General features: G+C 38.0%; 1 protein-coding gene across 24 annotated transcripts in view; it reads right to left on the minus strand.

Annotated features, from left to right (window-relative positions):
- The window catches only part of TENM3 (teneurin transmembrane protein 3), a 2,512,213-nt gene that overhangs the window by 125,447 nt on the left and 2,364,632 nt on the right, over positions 1 to 22,134 (minus strand). For all 24 annotated transcript variants that reach the window (XM_072763857.1, XM_072763858.1, XM_072763865.1 and 21 more), the window contains one exon: positions 11,819 to 11,947. In XM_072763857.1, coding sequence (XP_072619958.1) covers positions 11,819 to 11,947 — 129 coding nt within the window. The remainder of the gene's footprint in view (positions 1 to 11,818; positions 11,948 to 22,134) is intronic.

A 22,134-nucleotide genomic window follows, 5' to 3' on the forward strand; every position in this document is an offset into this window, starting at 1 on the left:
AGACTGGTTGGTACACGTCATGTATAAATATGGAAATAGTTCATATTTGGATGCATTCATCAAGTTCCCACATTACTAAGGCTATCATTACACTTTCTTGTTATTAACAAGTTCTATTATTATTTTCTGAAGCCTGTGTGATTTAATCTACTCAATGATGTTGATCTTGCATAATCCTGCTATAAATAGTTTTAAGCAGCTTTAATAGCATACTTGCACTTTGAGTGCTGGTAAGCATACAAGAGGGCTAATCACAGAATTTTTTCCCCCAAACATCATCTTTGCCCAAGCATTAGCTTTGGAAATCGTTATCAAGTGGTGACTTGAAGGGTTTCAGGTTTTGCTTTGTTGCTTTCATCATATATTGATTTCAAAGGGTTAAGATTTTTCTCATAGAAATGATATGTGTGTGTACCGTTGTGTCAGTATGTGTATTTACTTATCCAATTAGTCCCATAGCAATTAAACAGGTGGTTCTTTTTCACAAAGAATGCTCTTTCATTTGTAAAACAAAATAACCAGGCTTGACTGGATGTACTTGAATGGGGGCAGTAATAGTTGAGATAATTGTTTTCTTGTCTCTGTAATGAAAAAGACTCACTAATCATAACATCATAGCATCTTAGGGTTCAAGGGCCCATGGAGGTCACTTAGTCCAGGAGTCTTCAAAGAAGAGGACTCATACCCCCAGGTATGAAGACTACATGAAGAATTCTTTTCCTTCCTTCTCTCTCTCCTTCCCTCCTTCCTCCTCTCCTTTTTCTCCTGAAGATTTTCAATGAGGGAAGAAATAGTCTGCTTTAAGGGAATTAATTTCTAGAACCTCAACAATTTCTATTTGTAGACTCTCTTTACCACAGAAGCGCATACCTCTCATGTATTCAGAATCTCACTATGACACACTGTCTTAAGCACAAAGCTTCTAACGTGCCAAACTAAGGCAAAATTGAAAGAATCTTTGTTGATGAAGCCTTCTTTAGTTGAGACATCATCAACACAAGGTAGCGACTTCGTGTCTTTCCCTGTCTTGCATGTATTTCTATCAAAAACAAAGTGCGGCATTAAAAATTGGAATATTTGGGCAGCCCAGGTGGCTCAGCGGTTTAGCGCCGTCGCCTTCAGCCCAGGGTGTGATCCTGGGGACCCGGGATTGAGTCCCACATCGGGCTCCCTGCATGGAGCCTGCTTCTCCCTCTGCCTGTGTCTCTGCCTCTCTCTCTGTGTCTCTCATGAATAAATAAATAAAATCTTAAAAAAAAATTGGAATATTTAAGACTGTTGGTAAGTTTTTAAGCCTGGTACATCAAGAGGGAAAGAGAACATGTTCGGTGACCTCATCATCCATCCCCACCACTGGCAGAGCTACTTTTCACTGGCACAAGAGTTTCATGATTGTAGAGAGAACATCCTTACGGTAAGAAATATTAAAAGCAGTGATGCCTTATTTGATCATTGCCAAACTCATGGCGAGGGTTCATGCCCTCTCTACCATCTACCTAGAGTAGGAATTCCGAACTGTGATGACGGTGACAAAAATGTTTATTACTGTATTTGAACTGAAAAAAGAAGTCAGACTTTTTCTAACAGAAAGTTTGATTTTAGTGAGTCCTAGATCTGTCAGTAAATTATATAGTATTTCCCATAAATTAAATGAGCTAATTAGAGGTATTTAAAGCATATGCTACAACAAAAGAATTCAAGTGATATTATAATCACAAAGGTGAATTAAAATGAACAGAGGTTCCATTTTCCACACCATTCTGTGTTTACCAGATTAAACAGCCACGAAGTAAAAGAGTAACAGGTACAATTAGTAGTATGTTGCTAAGCCTTGGGAAGGCTTAAATGGGTACACTTCACAGATGCTGAGAAATGGGTGGATTTGGAAGACTTGGTAACAAATATTTTTTGAGAGCAGTTAGTTGTCAGCTCTGTGTTTTCAGTAAGACTGATGAAGAAAGGTGATAAAACAGCTTGTAGACTGCTAAACACACCTTTTAGAAATAGATCACAATGTAATTTTTGACATATGACTAATAAGGATTTCAAAGAGTCAAATGGCTCACTCTAAAAAAAAATCCTTTCCTTCCCATCTGTTTATTTTGTAGCGAGATTTCTTCTATTTGTATTTATAAAAAAAGAAATGGGAATAAAATTGATACTGAATCTTGCTTTGCTTTTGTAATAATATCCACCCATGAATACATGAACTATTGGGAAAAGTCCCTACTTGTCTCATTTAGTGAGGTATTTTCAATACGTTTTTGCTTTTTTATACTTTAGTTACAAAAATATCTCATGTATTTATATAAGGATTAGGTGATTTCAGTCAAATGCATATAACTAATAGTTATAAGCACAATTCCCTATAAAACAGGTTTTTACAACATTTATGAGTCTCACAGTTGCAGGAAATAAAATTTAAATTTGCACTCATATTTTGTTTTAAGGCACAAGCACTAAATGGCTTGAAGATCATGCATCTAGTCTAGCTTTTCTTATGAAATATGAATCTTCTCACAGTGCCTGGGTGGCTCAGTGGTTGAGTGTCTGCCTTTGGCTCAGGTCATGATCCTGGGGTCATGGGATCGAGTCCCGCATCAGCTCCTGGTGGGGAACCTGCTTCTCCCTCTGCCTATGTCTCTGCCTCTCTCTCTGTGTCTCTCTCATGAATAAATAAATAAAATCTTAAAAAAAAAAAAAAAGAACTATGGCTCTTTTCACTTTAAAGTACCCAGCCACTTCTATTTGCTTCCAATTGTGAGACCATTTCGAATGAATTTGTTTTGAATTAAAGTCTTACAATGTCTCTTCTAAAAGGTAGATGCGGCCCTGACCTCTCATTATAATCAGTGATGTAGAGATTCAAGGACCTCGTTGACTTTTCTCTACTTAAATCCATGGAACCGGCAGCTTAGATTAGTGTCACATTCCTGCTACAGTCTCTAGTGTGAATGTCAGGGGACCATAGTTTTGTGAAGGGGCTTTGCCTTTTTAAATTCTGCACGACTGCTTTTCAAGTCCTGGCTTCTCTCTCATTTGGCCAAGTCAAGTGTGGTCATTCCTGTTAGCGTTTTCAAATGCTCTTTATTGATTGGAAACACCCCTGGAAGTCAGTGAGCCATTGACACAGTTTGATAAACTTGTAAATACTCCCACAACCTTTTCCTCTGAAGCTCATCAGTCCTCTCAGATAAAAGCCTGGCCACAGATGTCTTTCATCATGTCCTGAATTCCAGAAAACTTTGGCTTCAGAGGATATAAAAGGAGGGCCGGTTCTGGTGCTCTCTATCCTCCCTTACTGAGATCACTCCATCCTTAACCCCCGGAGCCTGAACCTGGGAATGATCATAGGAAACAGTAAGGTTGTTTGTAGGTTTTACTAAGAGAAAAAGGAGGAAAAATGGAGGAGAAAAAAAAAATAGCCAGGGCAACAGAGCGCCCTGTAGTTATTCTAAACTCAAAGCTCGTAGGTTAGGAATCAAACCAATTAAAGCCTTCACAGTACGAGTGAGGTGTATCATGTCTTCAAACACAATAGGGTATCATCTTGAAGATTTTTTTCCAGGGTTCCTGTTGTGCCTGAATGTGGGAACCACTAGCGGTCTTTTTTACCTACTAACTGTGATTTTCCCTTTCATCAGTAAGTGTGTGTCACAACGTCTCAATGTCTTAAAACACGGTTGTCAGACTGTGAAAACAGAAAGAGGCCACATCCCCAAAGCTATTGTTACTCCTCTCCCTCTTAGGTGATCCCCAGTCTATAGGCCAACGCATCAGTACATTTTTTCCCCCAGTAAAATTGGCATTTTTTTCAGATAATGCATTAACAATGCCCTGAACTCTGAGATATCATATAAATAATAATTTGCCAGCCCTAGATGTGATAAGGACAAAATAGAATGTTTAATCCATACTGATAATTAGGAGGTTTGGTATCTGTCTGAAAAGTATTTTGGGATATCAGGAAACAACCACCCAAAGGTGCAAACTACTAAATATTTTGCCATCCATATCATGAATCTGCTGCCTGCCTATGATGGGAGTAAACACACCCATCATTAAAATGGAAAGACAGAAAAGAAATCCAACTGTAAAAAGTCTAACTTAATTGTTGAGGAGGGTAAATGATAATATCATCTGAAGTCCCACAGAGGCACTAATAATTAAGATGTCAGGAAGCAAGGTTAGGCATTTACAGACAATCAATAGCCCACCCTCTAATTCTATGACTTAACCTTGGACTCATACCCTGACTTTGAGTTCTCTGAAAGAACCTCTCTTTTATAAACAACCACATGCCATAACTTAACACTGTGGATACCGAGTGTTATATCACAGGCGAAGTGAATTAAAACATAAATACCTCATGAACACAGTTTAATGAACTAGATCAATATAGCACCTAATTAAGGAACTATTACACACTGCAACACAAATAGTATAAACAATATTGAATAAAAGTCAAGGTACCTGCAACCCTGATTTCTTCAAATCACAGGCAATCTTTAACTTGCTATAAAATTAAGTCTCTGAAATTGTTCAGAATCTGAGAAAATTCATACATGATGAACAATAATGTAAAAATTTAAAACTATTTGAATTATTTCGTTTAGACAAGATGAATCTCTCTATGTATATATACATACACACATATATATGTAGTGTTTAAATTTGTACTCAAAAGGAGTTTAAAAATTTTTTGTTCATATAAAATTGACATAAAACATTCTATTAGTTTCAGAAGTACAATACAGCGATTTGGTATTTGTTTACAGTGCGAAGTAATCACCACAGCAAGTCTTTTTAACAGCCATCACTTCACATAATCACCACTTTTTTCCTGTGATGAGAACATTTAAGATCTACTCTCTTAGAGAGGGAGACACACGATAAGAGACCCCTAAGGATAGAGAACAAACTGAAGGTTGATGCAGAGAGGTGGTTGGGGGATGAGCTAGATGGGTGATGGGTGTTAAGGAGGGCACTCATTGTGATGAGCACTGGGTGTTGTATGTAAGTGATGAATCACTGAATTCTACTCCAGAAACCAGAAATATTGTACTGTATGTTAACTAAATTTTTTTAAAAAAATCTATTCTCTTAGCAACTTTCAAATATCCAATACAATATTATTAGCTGTGACCACCATGCTATATACTATACTCCATAACTTATAACTGGAAGTTTGTACATAAGAAGTGTTTTTTTTTTTTTTTTTTTTTTGGATTGGAGAAGTAATTTGCCAGAGTTACACCAGGCAAAATTTATGGCCTTTTATTTGTCTTATATTGTTTCAAACTATCCTATGCTAAATTTTGGCATTTGTCTTATTGTTCCTTTCAAATAAAGACAGTGTTGAAATATCCTGCCATGGTACCCTCTATTTTTCCCTACGATGTATGCATTTGCTAACTCATTGTAATTGCCTGCTTGATTTGTTTTGCCTAGCAATTCACATGCTTTGAGAACAACTGTGACTATCTTTTTTTTTCCACTGCTATATTCTCAGAGCCTTGCTCTGTGCATGGCACATGGTATATGCTCAATAAATAAATGTACCATACTATGCATTCAAAGGAGTATTAAGGATAAGATTCCTTTCATAGGGGCACCTGGATGGCTCAGTGGTTGAGCGTCTGCCTTTGGCTCAGGTCATGATCCTGGGGTCCTGGGATCGAGTCCCACATCAGGATCCCCACAGGAGAAGCTGTCTGCCTGTCGCTGCCTCTCTATGTCTCTCATGAATAAATAAAATCTTAAAAAACCCACAACAAAACAAAGTAAGATTCCTTTCATAAAATCCAAATAACTAAAAATAAATAACAATAAGATTTCTATTATTGCTTTAGAGAATATTCTTGATGCTGATTTAAAGATCTTCTTAAAAAAATTTTGCTACAAATTACAAGTGCATAATATAGAATTGTGTTAAAAAGAGTGAATGCATCATTATTGACATGTATCAAATACTCGTCATGTCCCAGTCACTGCCTGGAAGCCTACATGTATTATTTGATTTAAACCTCAGTACTATCCCATGGAGAAAAAGGAGGTTAGAGAAGGCAATTTATGTAAAGCCACCTAAAGTAGGTGGCAGACCTTGAATTCTTAACCACTAGGCTGTAACCAAGATTTGCTTTGTGTATACTTTGCAAGGCACTGTGTTGGGCCCTTTTTTATAGTCTATAGCATTTAGTTATACTATTTTCATCTATTCATTTGATAAACAGTAACTGAGCATCTTTTGCATGTTGATAACTGTGCTGAGAGCTTGGGACAGAAAATGCATATAATCTGAGCCTCCTACTCCAGCAAAGAAGACATACGTTAAGTAGTAAGAGCAGAGCCACTAACATTTTTCAAGCACTTGTTATGTACTCCACACTATTTTAAGTATTTCCTTTCTTTTTTTCATTTAAAGTATTTCCACTGAATTTTTAAGACTGTTCTAATGATGAGAAAACTTAAGGCAAAAGAAGTAATTTATACCTTGTCCCAAGTAACCAAGCCGTGAATGATCAGAACTAGGAAGTGAAGCCAGCAGGCTTGGCTTAAAAGCCTATACTCTATCTCCCTCCTCTACTGCTTCTGTATTAGAGGATGGTATGATGAACAGCCAGATTGTGAGAGCCTTGGAAGTCATTTAAAGGCACCTGACTGGAGTCTAGGTCACTGGAGTGGGTCAGGCAGGATATGGATATTTCAGATTCGTGTTTGAAGACTGTGAGCAACACTAGAGACGAAACAGCCCAGACAGAAGGTGGCTTCTATAATCCAGGTGAGAGATGATGGATCTAAGAGATACTGTGGACTTGGAACCCACAGAACTAGATGATTGCATATGGAAGTGAGAGAGGAGTTAGGCATGACTCCTAAACTTCTGGCCCAGGTAACTAGGTGAATGATGATGCCATTTCCTGACACAAAAAGCCCCGAAAGAAAGACACATCTGGAAAGAGAGATGATACGGCAATTATATTTCCCAAAGGATGGCCACCACAATAGCTTCCATCCCACGTGCTCTTATAAAACGAATCCCTGCCATTTCCCCACACAAGAGGGAAAGTTTAATTCTCCTTTCCCATGAATCTGAGCTGATCTTACTGACTTTCTTGACCAAGAAGATGTAGTAGAAGTGACATCGTGTCTGATGTCCAATGTGAGAAGGTTCATAACTTCTGTGTGGGTCTCCTGGAATGCTCCCTCTTGGGATACTTCTCTCCAGAACCAGCTGCTATGTGCTGAGAAGTCCAAGCTGTGTGGAATGCTCTGGTCAACAGCCACAGTTGAGCTCCAGCCAACACATAGCACCAACTGCCAGCCATGAGAATGAGCCACCTTAGACTTCCAGCTCAGTGGAGCTTTCCAACAGCCCCAGCTGACATCTGAAAGCAGCTGCATGAAACACCCAGGCACAAACATAAGAATTTCCCAATCAATCTACAGAATCATAAGAGGTGATATCAACTGTTCTCTTAAGCCACTCAATCTTGATATGCCTTATTATGTAGTCATAGAGAGCCAAAGTAGTTGAAGGATTCAGTCTTAGACTCATGAAGTTTGAGATGCTTGGACGACACCCAGGTGGATAAGTTCCAAAGGTACTAGGATAGATTTTACATAGTTGATTATATGGAGTTCAAAGAGACAGAAATATCTATGCTGCATATATTGATTTGGGAGCATCCAGAATGTAACATAGCACAGAGCACACAGAACGTGATGGACACCTGCAGAGCTGATAAGAGAACCCAGAGGAATCATATTCTGAAAAGAGCAGAGTCCTGAGTAATGCCAATGTGGGGGGAACAGGCAGAAAAAGAGGAGTCAACTCAACAAACCGAGAAGTCACTGCCAAAGGGTCAGGAAGAGAGCCAAGGTGAATGCAGTATCACGGAAGCTAAGAGAGAAGAGCATTTCAATTAGGAGGGCGAGGCTAACTATTAATACTACCAAGAATTCAAATATGATAAAGATTGAAGAGTGTTCACTGATGCTACTGACACAGCAATTGACAACCCTTGAAAGCACTGGTTTCAACGCGTGGTGGTTGAGAAGAGCTGTGACAAAGGAGCACATGGAAAGTGAAGAAATGCATGAGGTGAATACAGATGCTGTGCTCCTTGGATGTGAAGGGAGAAGGGAAAAACAGGGTAGAGCTGGAGCAGGAAGTAGAGTCAAGGGTTTTTTTTTTGTTTTCTTTTTTAAGATGTTGAGAGGCCTCAGTAGGCTCACATGTTGATGACAGGTGGCAACAGGGGGTAAATTTTTGAAGATCCAGAATGGGATTGAGAATACTCATGGAAAGATGAACCTTGAATACAGGGCAAAGAGAATCAAAGCACAGATCCAGACACGCATGGGAACGGAGATTTGTTTACAAGAAATTAAAGAGAACTTCCTAAGAAGGCTTCTATTTGTTGTTGAATAGAAAGGTTCATCTGCTGAGAGGGCTGGGGTTTTGAGTACCGTAAGACGATCTGAAACCACTGCTGACAAGTGTGGAATGGAAGGGAGTTTGCAAGGGAAATGGAGTAGGCCTGCCAGATTGCCGGCAGTCAGTGAGCTGGGAGATGGGGATTATGATTCCCTCTTTACATGTGAGGAAATTGAGGCTCCAAGAGGTTAAGTAACTTGCTCAAGGTTACAAAGTAAATAAATGAAGGAGCTAGGATCTGAATATAGGCCTGTGTGATTCTTTCCAGTACATTAGGCTAAACGAATTTCTTGGTCCAAGGGAATAATTTTAGTTTCTGGAGAGAGACTGGTATTAGAAGTTCAAAAACCTCATTCTCACCTCTTCATTCACATTGTCCATTGCCTGAGACCCCACACATCTGACATCCCATCTCTAAAATTTGTAGTCAAAGATGGTCTAGGGAATAATCGGTAAAAGCTCAGAGCATACAACAGAAATTCTCCTTTTATATACTAAATACCACTTAGAAGCTTCTGTTCAAATGAGCTTAAAAGCAAGCAGGGAGTTTACTGAAGCCTTAGCACCATGACTGTTCCTTATAATTATGCTTATAAAGTAAGAATAAAATAGGACCGCAAAAACAAAAGTATTGTACTTACAAGCTGTGAATCAATGGTCTCATTATGTTTAGCACAGTTAATTCTCCTAGTGAGCTTTGTTCAGAATTCTAAGGCTCTCCTAAGGGCTGTAATCTAGAATTTCTAAAGAGATGATGTGATATGCTTCTCTGGATAGTTTATAAAACTGAGGCAGTGGATGATGGTGTATGGACAGTGCAGGATCATCACAGAGTTTAAAAGCCATGATTTTAAGCTACCCCCTCCTTCTTGTAAATATAGTCCCCTGATGTCCCCCTGAGCCCCATAAGTATTTAAGAGATACACACCAAGAATCTTTACTTGGAAAAACAGAAATAAGGATTTCTTACAATTTAGTTTAGTTTTTTTTTTTTTTTTGAGGGGGCTGCTCTTCGAGAAATAATAAACAAGACAAGTGACTACTAATTAGTTCACATTTTGTGGACGAGGTCTGAGCCCAGAGATAGCCTTCCTTCCACAAGGAGAAACGTCTATGAACCCCCAGGCCTGTTGGCAGGCTGGAAGGTCAGTTTTTCTCCAGAGTACCTAACTCACCCTGGGACATTTGTTTCTGGTTCCTTCTGTGGGGGGCTTCTTTACAAGGGTAGGAAGAAGGAACCCTGCTTCCATGTATATATAGTTCTATAGGCACACATCACTTGTACGCAGTGCATTCTATAATCCTGTGGGGGAACCTCAGTCTCTTCTAGAGGGAAGGACTTTCAGAGCAGTGTTTTGGAAACTGTGGACCACAATCCCTCGTAAAGTGTGAAATCCTTTGAGTGAATGTCAACAAGCACTGGTATAAACGGAAACCCAACAGAGTAAGGAAACCAGGGTGCATTTCATGAAATAAGGATAAGCATTATTTTGGGAAACGTATTTCAGATGTATGTGTGCAGGGGTCTGTGGATCGTGACATAATATGGATTTCTCACTGCAGTCCTAGAGAACGGTTTACAACTCTGTTAGTTCTGCAGAATTTCTGAGGCCATGTGCACTGATGCTCTTTCAAATGCCTGGATCTGCTATGATCCCGGACAGTATATTCCAGGATTGTCCTAAAATCTTCTTGCAGATCTGAATCACTAAGCACCTTGACCAAGGTTACAAAATAACCGACGAATACCAGGAACCAGCACTAGGCTGTGAGAGCACCTCTCAATCCATCGCTCTCTTAGTAGGTGCTGCTCAAGTACTGTGAAACTAATTAGTTGTGCTCCATTTTTGTCTTAACCATAATAAAAGCTTAGGAGGTTGTAAAATAAAACATGTCTATAATAAGCCTTTCTCATTTTAGTCTAATTTTTTGAGTCTGTAAAAAAAAAAATTCCCTCCGTATGTGGTCAGTGCCATCAGGCTCTTTTTGCAGAAACTATCTATTTTAAGAGAAAGGCTACATTTCAATCTACATAAACCAAAAATAAATGCTCTTAATTTCTGTGTAGTTACTTGATCAGTTCGTCTGTGTTATCAGCGTATAAAAAAATTAAACCATTGTTTACTTAATTGAAATTTCCCCCACCTACAGTTTTAATGTCTTCAGGTGTGGTGACGTATTAGTCACCAGCTTATTGTTTCTTGGGACACATGGAGCTTTATATCAAAAGGCTCCATACAGGTGTGGGGCTAAGGGTATTTATTATGATGATGAAAATCTAACATCTTCTAAAATTCCTCAGGCCCCCTAAGAAGAAAGACAAATGCCATAAAGCTTTATTGTTAAAATAAAACAGAAGATGAGAAAACAGAGAACAACAACAACCAAAAAAGATAAAAGCATTAGTCATGGTGAATGGGTCCATGTGAAACAGCAGTGTATATATAAATATAAATAAATATATATTATCTATAAATACACAATAGCTTCTTTCTAGTCTTGCAAAGAAACTAGCCACATGAGGATGAACATAATTGATGCCAAAGCAGAATACAAATACATGAGATAAGAAGAAACAAAGGGGAAAGAAAAGCTTGGGAAATGCTTAAAGGCAGATGATATATTTACATGACAAAAAAAGGTATCTTGCTCTGGTTGTTTTGAGATATAAAGTATTACGAGTTTTGCAAAAAGTCAGAGGATGCCAAGTGTCAAAAGATACACACACACACACACACATATCAAAATAACACAGATAATTATAATATAAATATACACATATATATATATACATTTTCCTGGGTTTTTATATGGAAAAATGAAAGAAAGCATTCTCAAACTTCTTAAAGCCTGTTTTAAATTCAGAACCAAAGGATGTGAAAGTCTGTTAGCCCAAAGTGCAAACTTTGTTGAAGGTTTACAGAAGAAAGGGCAAGCAGAGGAAAGGTCATTAAATTATATCCTTTAATGTGTTTTGTATTTCAAAGCTTTTATAACAAAATTAATATGGTATTTCAACTTCATATGCTAGTTGAATGAGAAAAGCTTCATACACCCAAGATATAATATCTGAGATGATATACTGAATTGTAGCCTATTTACAGGCTAAAAATAAAACAAAATGCCCACTTGCAAGAGGGAAAGCTGGAAAAGTCTAGCCATCAAATCAGAAAGCAGAAAACTGCATTATTCCTCTAATAAAACTGTGAACTTCCAATCTTTCAAGTAAATGAATAAAAACCCCTCATTAAAAGATGACATCTGTATTTCAAAATCTTTTCCCTCTCCCCGATATAACGGGATGTGACATGGATAAAAATAAATTTATGGAAAAGAGATGTTAAAGAAACACACAAGACACAGAATTCTTTCTCTTACCGTTGTTGTTGTCGCCAGAAGGTAATGATACAGTGTTTGTTGGCATAGTATCAGAATTCACTTTTCCATTCTCAAATGTGTCATTTTCAGTTTGCTGTAATTGCCAATTGAGGCCAAAGAGATGCATTGCTGGGGGCAAAGAATACAAGTTGTTTAAAGGTCTGCTGTTTTTAGCCAGTATAGCAAATGGTAACATGCTGATAACAAGATTCACATGTAAAGTTAAAATTTCATGTTCTGAAACAACAAAGATCATTGCATTTTAATAACTAGAAAAGAAACAGTTCCTCACACAAGTGCAATGTAGGTAACAATGCAGTACAATATCGATAGGATTAGAATGCATCATTATCTGCTCTGCTTTGTCTGAGTCCACGCCTACTGTCACTTAGGTAAGCGGGAGAATGCTCTAGAGCAGCCTCCGCCAAACTTGCTTGACCACAAGCCACTTGCACATGTGTAATACTTAGTTGCAGCATCCCTATATTCTCAAGAAACATGACCTATTCATTTGGATGAAGGTCTCCCAGATAAATTAGCTGGCATATGAAATGATCAGAGTGGATTTAGATGCACAAAATATTGTAATATTTGAATATTCTAGATTTAAGATGAGTTTATGAGATTCAATTCATCAAGGCACAGATGAAGCAATATACTACATGTTAGGTAATTTCATGTACAGTTTCTGATGTGGGTCTGAAAATCTTAGAAACAGTGTGATGACTACAAAAGGCAAGCCTTTATTAAATATGCAATATATGTAGTAACATAGTTAAACTGGCACAGTATAAAGAGCAAGGGCTTTAGACAGAGTTAGACTTTGGTCTAATCCTCAATTTAGGATTTAACTTTGGACAAATGATAGAACATTATTAACATCAGTTTTACTTAAAAAGTGAGTTTGGCTAAACCTACCTTCCTTAACTTACAGGAACTTTCTAGACAGGATAAGTTTATGAGAGTATGTTAAGGACAGCTGGTACATAGTAGGACTGTTCTTAGTACATCAGTACTTCATTTATTTATTCCAGACTCTAGATTACTGAACTATTTGAACTCACCTGACCAGATCATGCTACCTCTCAATAAATAGTTCCTTCTACCGTTATGCTCTTCATCCACTGTAAAATACTCATTCATCGCTCAGATGGTAGGCCCCAACTTTGTGGGGTAGCCTTCCCCGACTTGGTTAAGCATCTCTGCAAGACTGTTTTAATTCACTTTTGTATCTCATGGACTTTATATAGTGCCCAAGTAGGCCTTAATAACTGTCAAATAGGGATCCCTGGGTGGCGCAGCGGTTTGGCGCCTGCCTTTGGCCCAGGGCGCGATCCTGGAGACCCGGGATCGAATCCCACATCGGGCTCCCGGTGCATGGAGCCTGCTTCTCCCTCTGCCTATGTCTCTGCCTCTCTCTCTCTCTCTCTCTGTGACTATCATAAATAAATAAAAATTTAAAAAAATTAAATAACTGTCAAATAAACGAAATCTATGTTCTGATGTTTTCAAATCTAAGAAAACACTGTTGTAGATAAAAATATAGTAATTTAAGGGAAAAGTTAATAAATACAAAACAAGTAAGTAAATAACCAAGAATAAAGTGTCATAAGTAATTAATGACTATATTAGCATAATAGTATATGAAAAGCAGTTGAGTAAAAGTCCACTAGTATTTTATTTATTTAATTAAAGTTAAAAAAAAGATTAAAAAAAAAAGATTCAACAGCTTGAGGGCATTCTATAAGTTTCATGTTCTTCTGTTAACAACTCCTGACATAAAATTATGCTATAATAAGAATCACCATAAACATAGATACAAACATAGCTACATCGACCCCGTATATTTTTAACAAATGTATACGCTCCCCTTCTTAAGTTATAATCTGCCAACAATTCCTTTCAAACTCTGGTTTTTCAAGGATTAAGATATACATTATAGAATTCTTGAATTCACAAACTGTCAACTTGTAAGGAGGGATAACTTCATATGTCATTTTGCATTAAATTACATAGTGTTTGAGTGGCAAAATGTCAGGTGCTTTCTAAACATTTATCACTTCATACATTTTTCAAGGTTTTAGGTATATTTCAGCAATTTTTGAGTAAAATAATGGGAGCTCTTTCTGCATACAGTGAAAGCTTTGACAGACATACTTTGGCATAGCAATGATAAATATTCCAAAAGGGTCAACTTATACACAAAATAATTTATCATCATTGTGAGCTTTTATGTAACATAAAAAGTCTTCCTGAATGACAAATTTGTTTATATTATTGGTTTTAATAGACTTTGAAGAAGAGAGATAATCCACGCAATCCTGCACAGATGTCAAGTGTTAGAAAGTAATGTTATGTTTGTGTTTAGAGAGCTATTTTTTTTTGCCAGATAGGCAATAACTTTATTATATATTTTTTCTTACAGAAAATCTCATTAAAATGAAATTCCAGTTCTACTTAACATGCTGTATAATGAGAACCATACCAAATAATATTATATCTTGCTTAACACTGCACTGAAAACAGAGACCAACAAGTTGTTTGGTTTTAGGATACCATGGACTTTGAAAATCTTGGTGTTTGCTATTTAGTAATGCTCTTGACCCTCATTATGTGTAACTTGAGATTTTTATACAAATTCAAGGTGTTAGTAAAACTAGTTCCAAAAATGAGAGAGGGGGAGGCAGAGGGAGGTAGCAAACTCATAAAAGTAAAAATTGCTCCAGAAATTACTGAGCGCTTATGCAATAACACTACGGGAAGGTCTTGGCAGACAAATAAGGGAAAGATTAGTGAAATAAAATACATATGTAAATACAGAAGGATGAGCCCAATTCTTCCAACACCCGAGTTGGAAAGGCAATTTGACCCCAATGTAAGGCATTTGGTGCCACTACTCATGAATGGTAAAAAGTGATCCTTGGTTTACGCATGACCAAGTGGGCTGGGTGGAGAATGTCAAGGGGTGGCTGGGAGCTCTGTGCTCTTCAGAGTCCCTCACCCCCCTGTGCAGATAGCTTAGGTGAAGAGTATCGGCTGGCAGGAAGGTGGTGTTAGAACATCATGATGCAGTATTTTTTCTTTTTAAAGAAAACATTCATTAACATTTCTCATGGATCAAATGTGCTGGTGCTTCACCTGCCTTATCTCATTGAATTTTCACAAAGATTCCAATGAATACTTATTATGACTACTTTTTTTTTTTTCATTTTAGATCTGAGAAAATTGAGGCTTTGGGGGAGTTTAAGGTTTCAAGCAGGCAAATAGTGGAGTTTGCCCTTAAACCCAGACCTTCTGATAACAAAGGGGACACCATGATACACCTGTCTGTCTGCCAGGGGGCTGAGAATCCATATTGAAGAAAGTGAAATGTGGCTTCTGTGAGGGCCACAGGCTAGATAATGTTTTTCTACTAGATCAAGAAAACAGAAGGCAGAGGTGGTATTTGATGGCAAAAGATGGGCAGAGATACCACTAAGTAATGTTTGCGTATTCCAGGCACAATTCTTCCATACAAATACTTTCCCACTGTGCTGTATTCTCTATTGTAGAAGAAAATTTTATAGCGATATGATAAGAGTGAAATTCACAACAGGCTATTTTGGTTAACTCTAAGAGTCTTTATTTAATTTTAATTTTTAAAAGATTATATTTATTTATTCATGAGAGACACACGGAGAGAGAGGCAGAGACACAGGCAGAAGGAGAAGCAGGCTCCCTGTGGGGCTCCCAGGACCCTGGGATCAAGCCCTGAGCCAAAGACAGATGCTCGCTCAATCCAGTGAGCCACCCAGGAGCCCCTTTATTTTATGTCTTAAAAGATTTTACTTACTTATTTGAAAGAGAGAGAGAGAGAGAGAGAGAGAGAGAGAACACAAGTGGGGGGAGGAGCAGAGGAGAGGGACAAGGAAACTTCCCACAAAGTACAGAGCCCAACATGGGGCTTGATCTCAGAACCCTGAAATCATGACCTGAGCCAACACCAAGATTCGGACACTCAAACCTACTGAGCCAGGCAAGCGCCCTTCTAAGAGTCTTTAAAACAATTTAAGAATTACATGTAAATGGTATACGTGTGTATTTTACAGTTACAAAAAGCATTCATGTAGGTTTAATCTTAAAAAATGTTTCTCGTATCATGTTTCATATTTCTATTTCCATGAATTTTGGGGTGATTTTAATGAGGGATGGGGGCTACATTCATATCTAAAATGTTATCCAAGGAAGAAGGGAATTTGTGAATGAGAGCAATAGCATTGTATGTCTACCCAAGTGTGTTTTTTATATTTGAAAATACTTTGATGTCTATTATCTTTTCTCTCTCTCTTTTAAAGTATTTACTTATTTATTTTAGAGAAAGAAGCCATGGCGGGGGGTGGGGGGGAAGAGGAGGATCTCAAGCAGACTCTGCAGCTAGTGCAGAGCCTAGTGTAGGGCTTCGACTCACAACCTGAGATCATGACCTGAGATGAAACCAAGAGTTGGACGCTTAACCAATTGCCCCACCCAGGCACCCCAATGTCTGTTATCTTCTAGCAGGGGTCATCATCTCTGCTGTAAAAGTGAAACACAGGCACCGAGCAGGTTAGCGATTTACTCAATGCCTTTCAAAAAATATATAAAGAGGACTTATGATACAACATCTCCTGACCCTATTTCAGGTTTCTTTTTCCTATACTGTGCTGTTGTCCTTCAATTGTTCTGAATTTAAATTTAAAGAAACTTAAAAAATGTTAACACAAATTGATTTATTTCTTTTTTGACAGCAGCACATATCATCAGATGTTGTCCATTTGTTGAAATGGGCTTCTAAATACAAGATGTTTTACCCACTGAAAATGGTTGCATATCGCAAAATCATTTGTAAGTTGCTTGTTTGGAATTAGAATGTATTTTCTTTATATTGAAATATCTTAGAAATGATGGTTAAGTCCCCAGCTGGTCTACAAAAGTCTGTCTCTATATCTAGTAGAAATATGTATACAAATAGCACCAAAAGGCATGAATCAGGATATTCTCAGTAGCATTATTTGTAATAGCCCCAAAATGGAAACCCAGATGTCTTCCAGCAGTAAAAAGATAAACAAATTATAGGGTAGTCATACAAGGAATTCTATAGACCGATGTAATGAGTAAGACACTGCCAGGTGCAATGACATGGCTATATCTCACAAACACAGTATTGAGCAAGAAAACCTATTCACAAAAAAAAAAAAAAAAACATGAATATTGCATAAGGTAATATGTATAAAGCTCAAAAGCAGGTAAAATTAACTGGTAGGAACAAGTCACCAGAGGGGATGCCTGGGTGGCTCAGTGGTTGAGCCTTTAGCTCAGGGTGTAATCCCAAGGTCCGGGATCGAGCCCCACATGGGGCTCCTTGAAAGGACCTGCTTCTCCTTCTAACTATGTCTTTGCCTCTCTCTCTCTCTGTGTCTCTCATGAATAAATTAAAATAATTTAAAAAATCGTAAAAAAGAGTCACCAGAGTAATTACCTCTAGGGAAGAGGGCCTAGAGAATGACTGGGAGAGGCCATAGAGGACTTCTGGAATGCTAGTAATATTTTACTTTTCTATCCGGGTGGTGGTTCCACTGGTGTGTTCACTTATGATCTGTACAGTTTTCTAACTGTATACTACATTTAAATTTAAATGTTTATTGAAGAGTAGTCCACCTAACACCTAGCAGAACTAAAGAACATCTATTTTCATCTTCCCTAAACCTTTCCTGCAGGCACCCATCTCTACAAGGCTCCTAGGTGCTTCTCTAGGAAAGATATGAGGGTAGAAAGGTAAGTGACTCCATCAGGAGGTAGAGGGAAGAGCAAGAAAAGGCATCCTTAGTGCAAATCTCAGGTGTTCAAAGGAAAACAATCTGATTAAACAAATGCATGTACTAGGTTAATGACTGTCAACTCATGAGCTTAACCAGATTGATTTGTAGTTTAAAAACATTGTGACTTGGGCAACCCGGGTGGCTCAGCGGTTTAGTGCTGCCTTCAGTCCAGGGCGTGACCCTGGAGACCCGGGATGGAGTCCCACATCGGGCTCCCCATAGGGAGCCTGCTTCTCCCTCTGCCTGTGTCTCTGCCTGTCTCCGTCTCTGTGTCTCTCATGAATAAATAAATAAATAAAATCTTAAAAAAAACAAAACAAAACATTGTGACTTGTCTTGATGAGGGTGTGCAGAAACTGAAACCCTGGTGCACTGCTGATGAGACTGTAAAATGGTTCAACTGCTATGGAAAACACTATGGAAATTCCTCAAAAATACAAAACAAAACAAAACAAAACAAAACATTGAAACTGGAACTACCATATGATCCAGAATCTCCTTTTTGGATATACACTGAAGAAAGAACTGAAAGCAGGGTCTCAGAGATATTTGTACATCCATCTTCATAGCAGCACAATTCACAACAGTCAAGAGGCAAAAGCAACCCAAATGCCCATCAACAGGAGAATGGAGAAAGAACATGTGGTATAAACACACAAGGGAATATTTATTACTCAGTCTTAAAAAGGAAGGAAGCCTTGCCACAGGCTGTCACATGGATGAATCTTGAGGATATTAGGTCACATAAAATGTTAGTCGCAAAAAGATAAATGCTGTTTTGATTCTACTAATATGGGCTATCTAAAGTAGTTCAAGCTCAAAGAGGCAGAAAGAACGGTGGTTGCTAGGCATCAGGGTAAGGGGAAATGGGGAGTTGTCTAACAGGTGCAGAGTTTCAGTTTTGTAAGATTGAACAGTTCTGGAAATCTGTTGCGCAACCATGTGAATGTATCACAGGGACCCCGAACTGGCCAGATGTGCTTGTCTACCACTGAAATCCTGCCCTTAACTTCTTGGTTTCCATGGCTTTGTTCCTGTCATTCCTGGCTTCTGGGATACCGTTCCCAAGTTCTTTCTGATGACATCTCACTAGTACCTTGAAGTCTAGTTGAAATGTCTTCATGAGAGGCCCTCCTACAATTAAAAACTACCATAGAACTTTGTAGTATTTTATCTAAAACATCCCACTTTTTGTCTGAATAAATTTTTTACTTTCTGCAGTTGTGAGGAGTGAGGGGAGTTGTCAGAGAAGCAGAAATGGATCTTTGCAGTTAAGAGTAAAACAGGGACACGGAGCTTGAGAAGAAAGGGAATAAATGAAGATTTTAGCTATTTAATATATAATTCAACTTTTTCAATACTTTGCTGAAAGTTGATCTTAGAGGCCTGGATCTCTGTAGCTGAACTGGCTCCTGAGAAACAGGGGTGACTAACAGAGCCCCTGAAACCATTAATAGTAAGGAGAAGCCTTGGAGGGCACCTAGTGTAATTCCTCCCCTTTTCTCAGGGTAGGAAAACATAGACTTAAGATGATTCCCAGTCAGAACCCTTCTAAATTAGTTATAATAGCTAACATTTGTCATCTACAAACTTAGCAGCACACTTTCAATACTATCACCCAAGTTGATGATAAAAATTGTCACATCAAGTCGAGAAGTAATGGACATGGATGTTAAACCTTCCGTTATTACTGCAAACTATATTACTAACAGCCAAAGGGTCCACTTTACAGACTCTATCTTTTCAGGTTGTCTCATGGTATTCTTGGATTCAACAGAGCTGAAGATGTTTACAATGAAATATTTTTTTTTTAATTTTTATTTATTTATGATAGTCACAGAGAGAGAGAGAGAGAGAGAGAGAGAGAGAGGCAGAGACATAGGCAGAGGGAGAAGCAGGCTCCATGCACCGGGAGCCCGATGTGGGATTCGATCCCGGGTCTCCAGGATCGCGCCCTGGGCCAAAGGCAGGCGCCAAACCGCTGCGCCACCCAGGGATCCCGAAATATTTCTTATATAGTTAAAAAATTCATTTTATAACCTTCTTGGTTTTTTTTTCCCTGTAGGCTTTTCTAGTTAATGAGAAGCAGAAATAAGACAATAGGCTAGTGAAATCTCATGAAGACATTTTCTTTCTGACTCAACGATCGTTCCAGTGAAAGAAATTATAGTGCACATTCCTTTTACCTTTCAAGGCTGATGGAGATGAAAGGAATCCATGATATTAGAGCAATTCCACCCCTTCTCCATAGCAAAAAAGGGCATTCCATTCTTTTTAACCAATGTATGCTGGTTTGATACTTAAAAGCCAGCATGGGGAACACTTGAAACCAAAATGTGTCATTAAAGAAAATTATATACCACCAAGTAGCAAGTTCAGTACCATTTTTAGTTCCATGTTGAGAGCAATGGTGCCAAATTTTGATCTTGTCTCTGGGGACCATGCCACTGAAGTTGCTATCACAGCTACTATTATTTCTACTGGCATGCCTCTGTTCTTAGATACTGCCAAATATGGATGGGAAGGAGGGGTGGTGACAGCTGGTGACATGGTCCAGCAGTCTGCCAGAACCTTAGAGCAAATTACAGGGGATGTTGTGAAGCGAACACAGAAGCAAGCACCCTTGCCATCAGAAACCCGAATGTAGCTTATGCCACCAGAACCCTGAAGAGTGACACTCTGAGGTTTTGGCAACCTGGACTATAGTTCTTAGCATGCCTGCCATTATTGGCTAAATGCTGTTTAATATTACAAGAGCAAGCAAACATTCTCACAAAGACAAAAAAAAAAAATAAGAGATAATATGAGAACCAGAGTCTGCTTAAGAAAAAATGGGCTTAATAAAATATCATCCTGAAAATGTCTGTAAGTCGGTTCTGCGTATGCCTCCAAATCCCTGAAAGTCCATGGAGGCAAGCTAAGGTCTAGAGTTTTCCTGTCTTGTAAATCACCTCATATCCACCATGGTACAGTTTCCCAAAAATAATCTTTCTGAGAAAGAGTCATTAAGAACATGTTATCAGAAGTTGCTGGAAAAGAAAATCGGAATCTGACCTTTTACAGTTAAGAGCACAGTTTTCAACACAGATTGCCCGTGGCGTCTTGTGGAGCTTTGTTTATACTAAAAGAGAACCGAGTCCCAGTCTTAATTCTGGCTCTAACTAGTTGTGGGACCTTGGCAAGTCACTGGGCTTCTCTGAGGCTTAGATCTCCCATTTTTATAAATATCAAAAGAACTTGCTCAAAATGATCTCTAAGGTCTCTTCCAGATTTAAATTCTTTAATACGTCAATATGTTTTAAAATATAAATATTTAGGCTACATCATTGAGCACAGGCAAAAGCATCTGGCATCAATAAGCTATCAACATATCAGAAGACTAAAGCTGTTGTTCCTTTTTTAAAATTTGAAAATAAAATAAAATTGCATGGGGTCAAACAATCACTTCATGCACACAATTCCTTTGGTATCTTGGGTTGTACAAGCAAGATCGCATCATTTTATGTTTTAATTTCACAAGTATATAAATACACCTGATGCACATGAGCAGCAATTAGATTTTACAGAACAAAATAAGAAAAATACTCTTAAATATAAGACAATGATTTGATTTGATACATGCTTACAGAATACAGCCAGGTTTTCTATGTAAAATGAAAGCATCTCATGTAAAGATGCAGTTTGTAACTTGGACCCCTACTGGTCTAAACTGTCATTAGGAATACATAGTTTTCCATAAATTAGCTTTTGTTTTGGATTTCCTGCTGTGTTCATATACATGTTGACGGAGTGTGTTGGGCAATATTTTGGCATTCTAATCCATTATTATTTGTTATTAGCTTTCAAGTCTAATATTACTCATACAGTCTACATCTTGCTGGCCCAAACATGGTCATTTTATTTATTTATTTTTATTTTATTTCTTCCAAATATGGTCATTTTAAAATCAATACTTTTTTGGAAAGCTTTCATATTAATATGTACTCAAGCTGCCATTAAGGAGGAAATTATCTTAATGACAGGATTTTTGATATTCAAAAGTACTAATAACACTTGAGGTAGCAAGTGTCTCAGAGTATTATAAAACACTAAAATCATAGGTTTTATGTAAACTAATGGCTTTTTGGAGGTGAGGCGGAAGGGGACAAGAAATGGCTGCTGATATTTTACATAACCACGCTATACATTTTTCCTTTTTACTCTTTTTTTTTTTTGGCATTATGTCAGTAATGGGAAGACAGGATTATTTTGGCTACAGCAATGTCTTGATGAGACAGTGATTTAGTTATGTAGATTTTCCAGAATATTTGACTCATATTCTTTGGTGAATTAAATTTACGTTAAAAATTCCACTTCTAAATTTTGTTGCTTATTTTTTCTCTCTTCACCATGTAGGTTCAGTGTAACACACTGAAGGATGTTGTTGAGGACAGAGTTATTCTAGCCATCCACCAACAGCCGACATTGAAGCTGATGGGG

The sequence above is a fragment of the Vulpes vulpes genome, chromosome 7, assembly GCF_048418805.1.
Source record: "Vulpes vulpes isolate BD-2025 chromosome 7, VulVul3, whole genome shotgun sequence".
NCBI lineage: Eukaryota > Metazoa > Chordata > Mammalia > Carnivora > Canidae > Vulpes > Vulpes vulpes.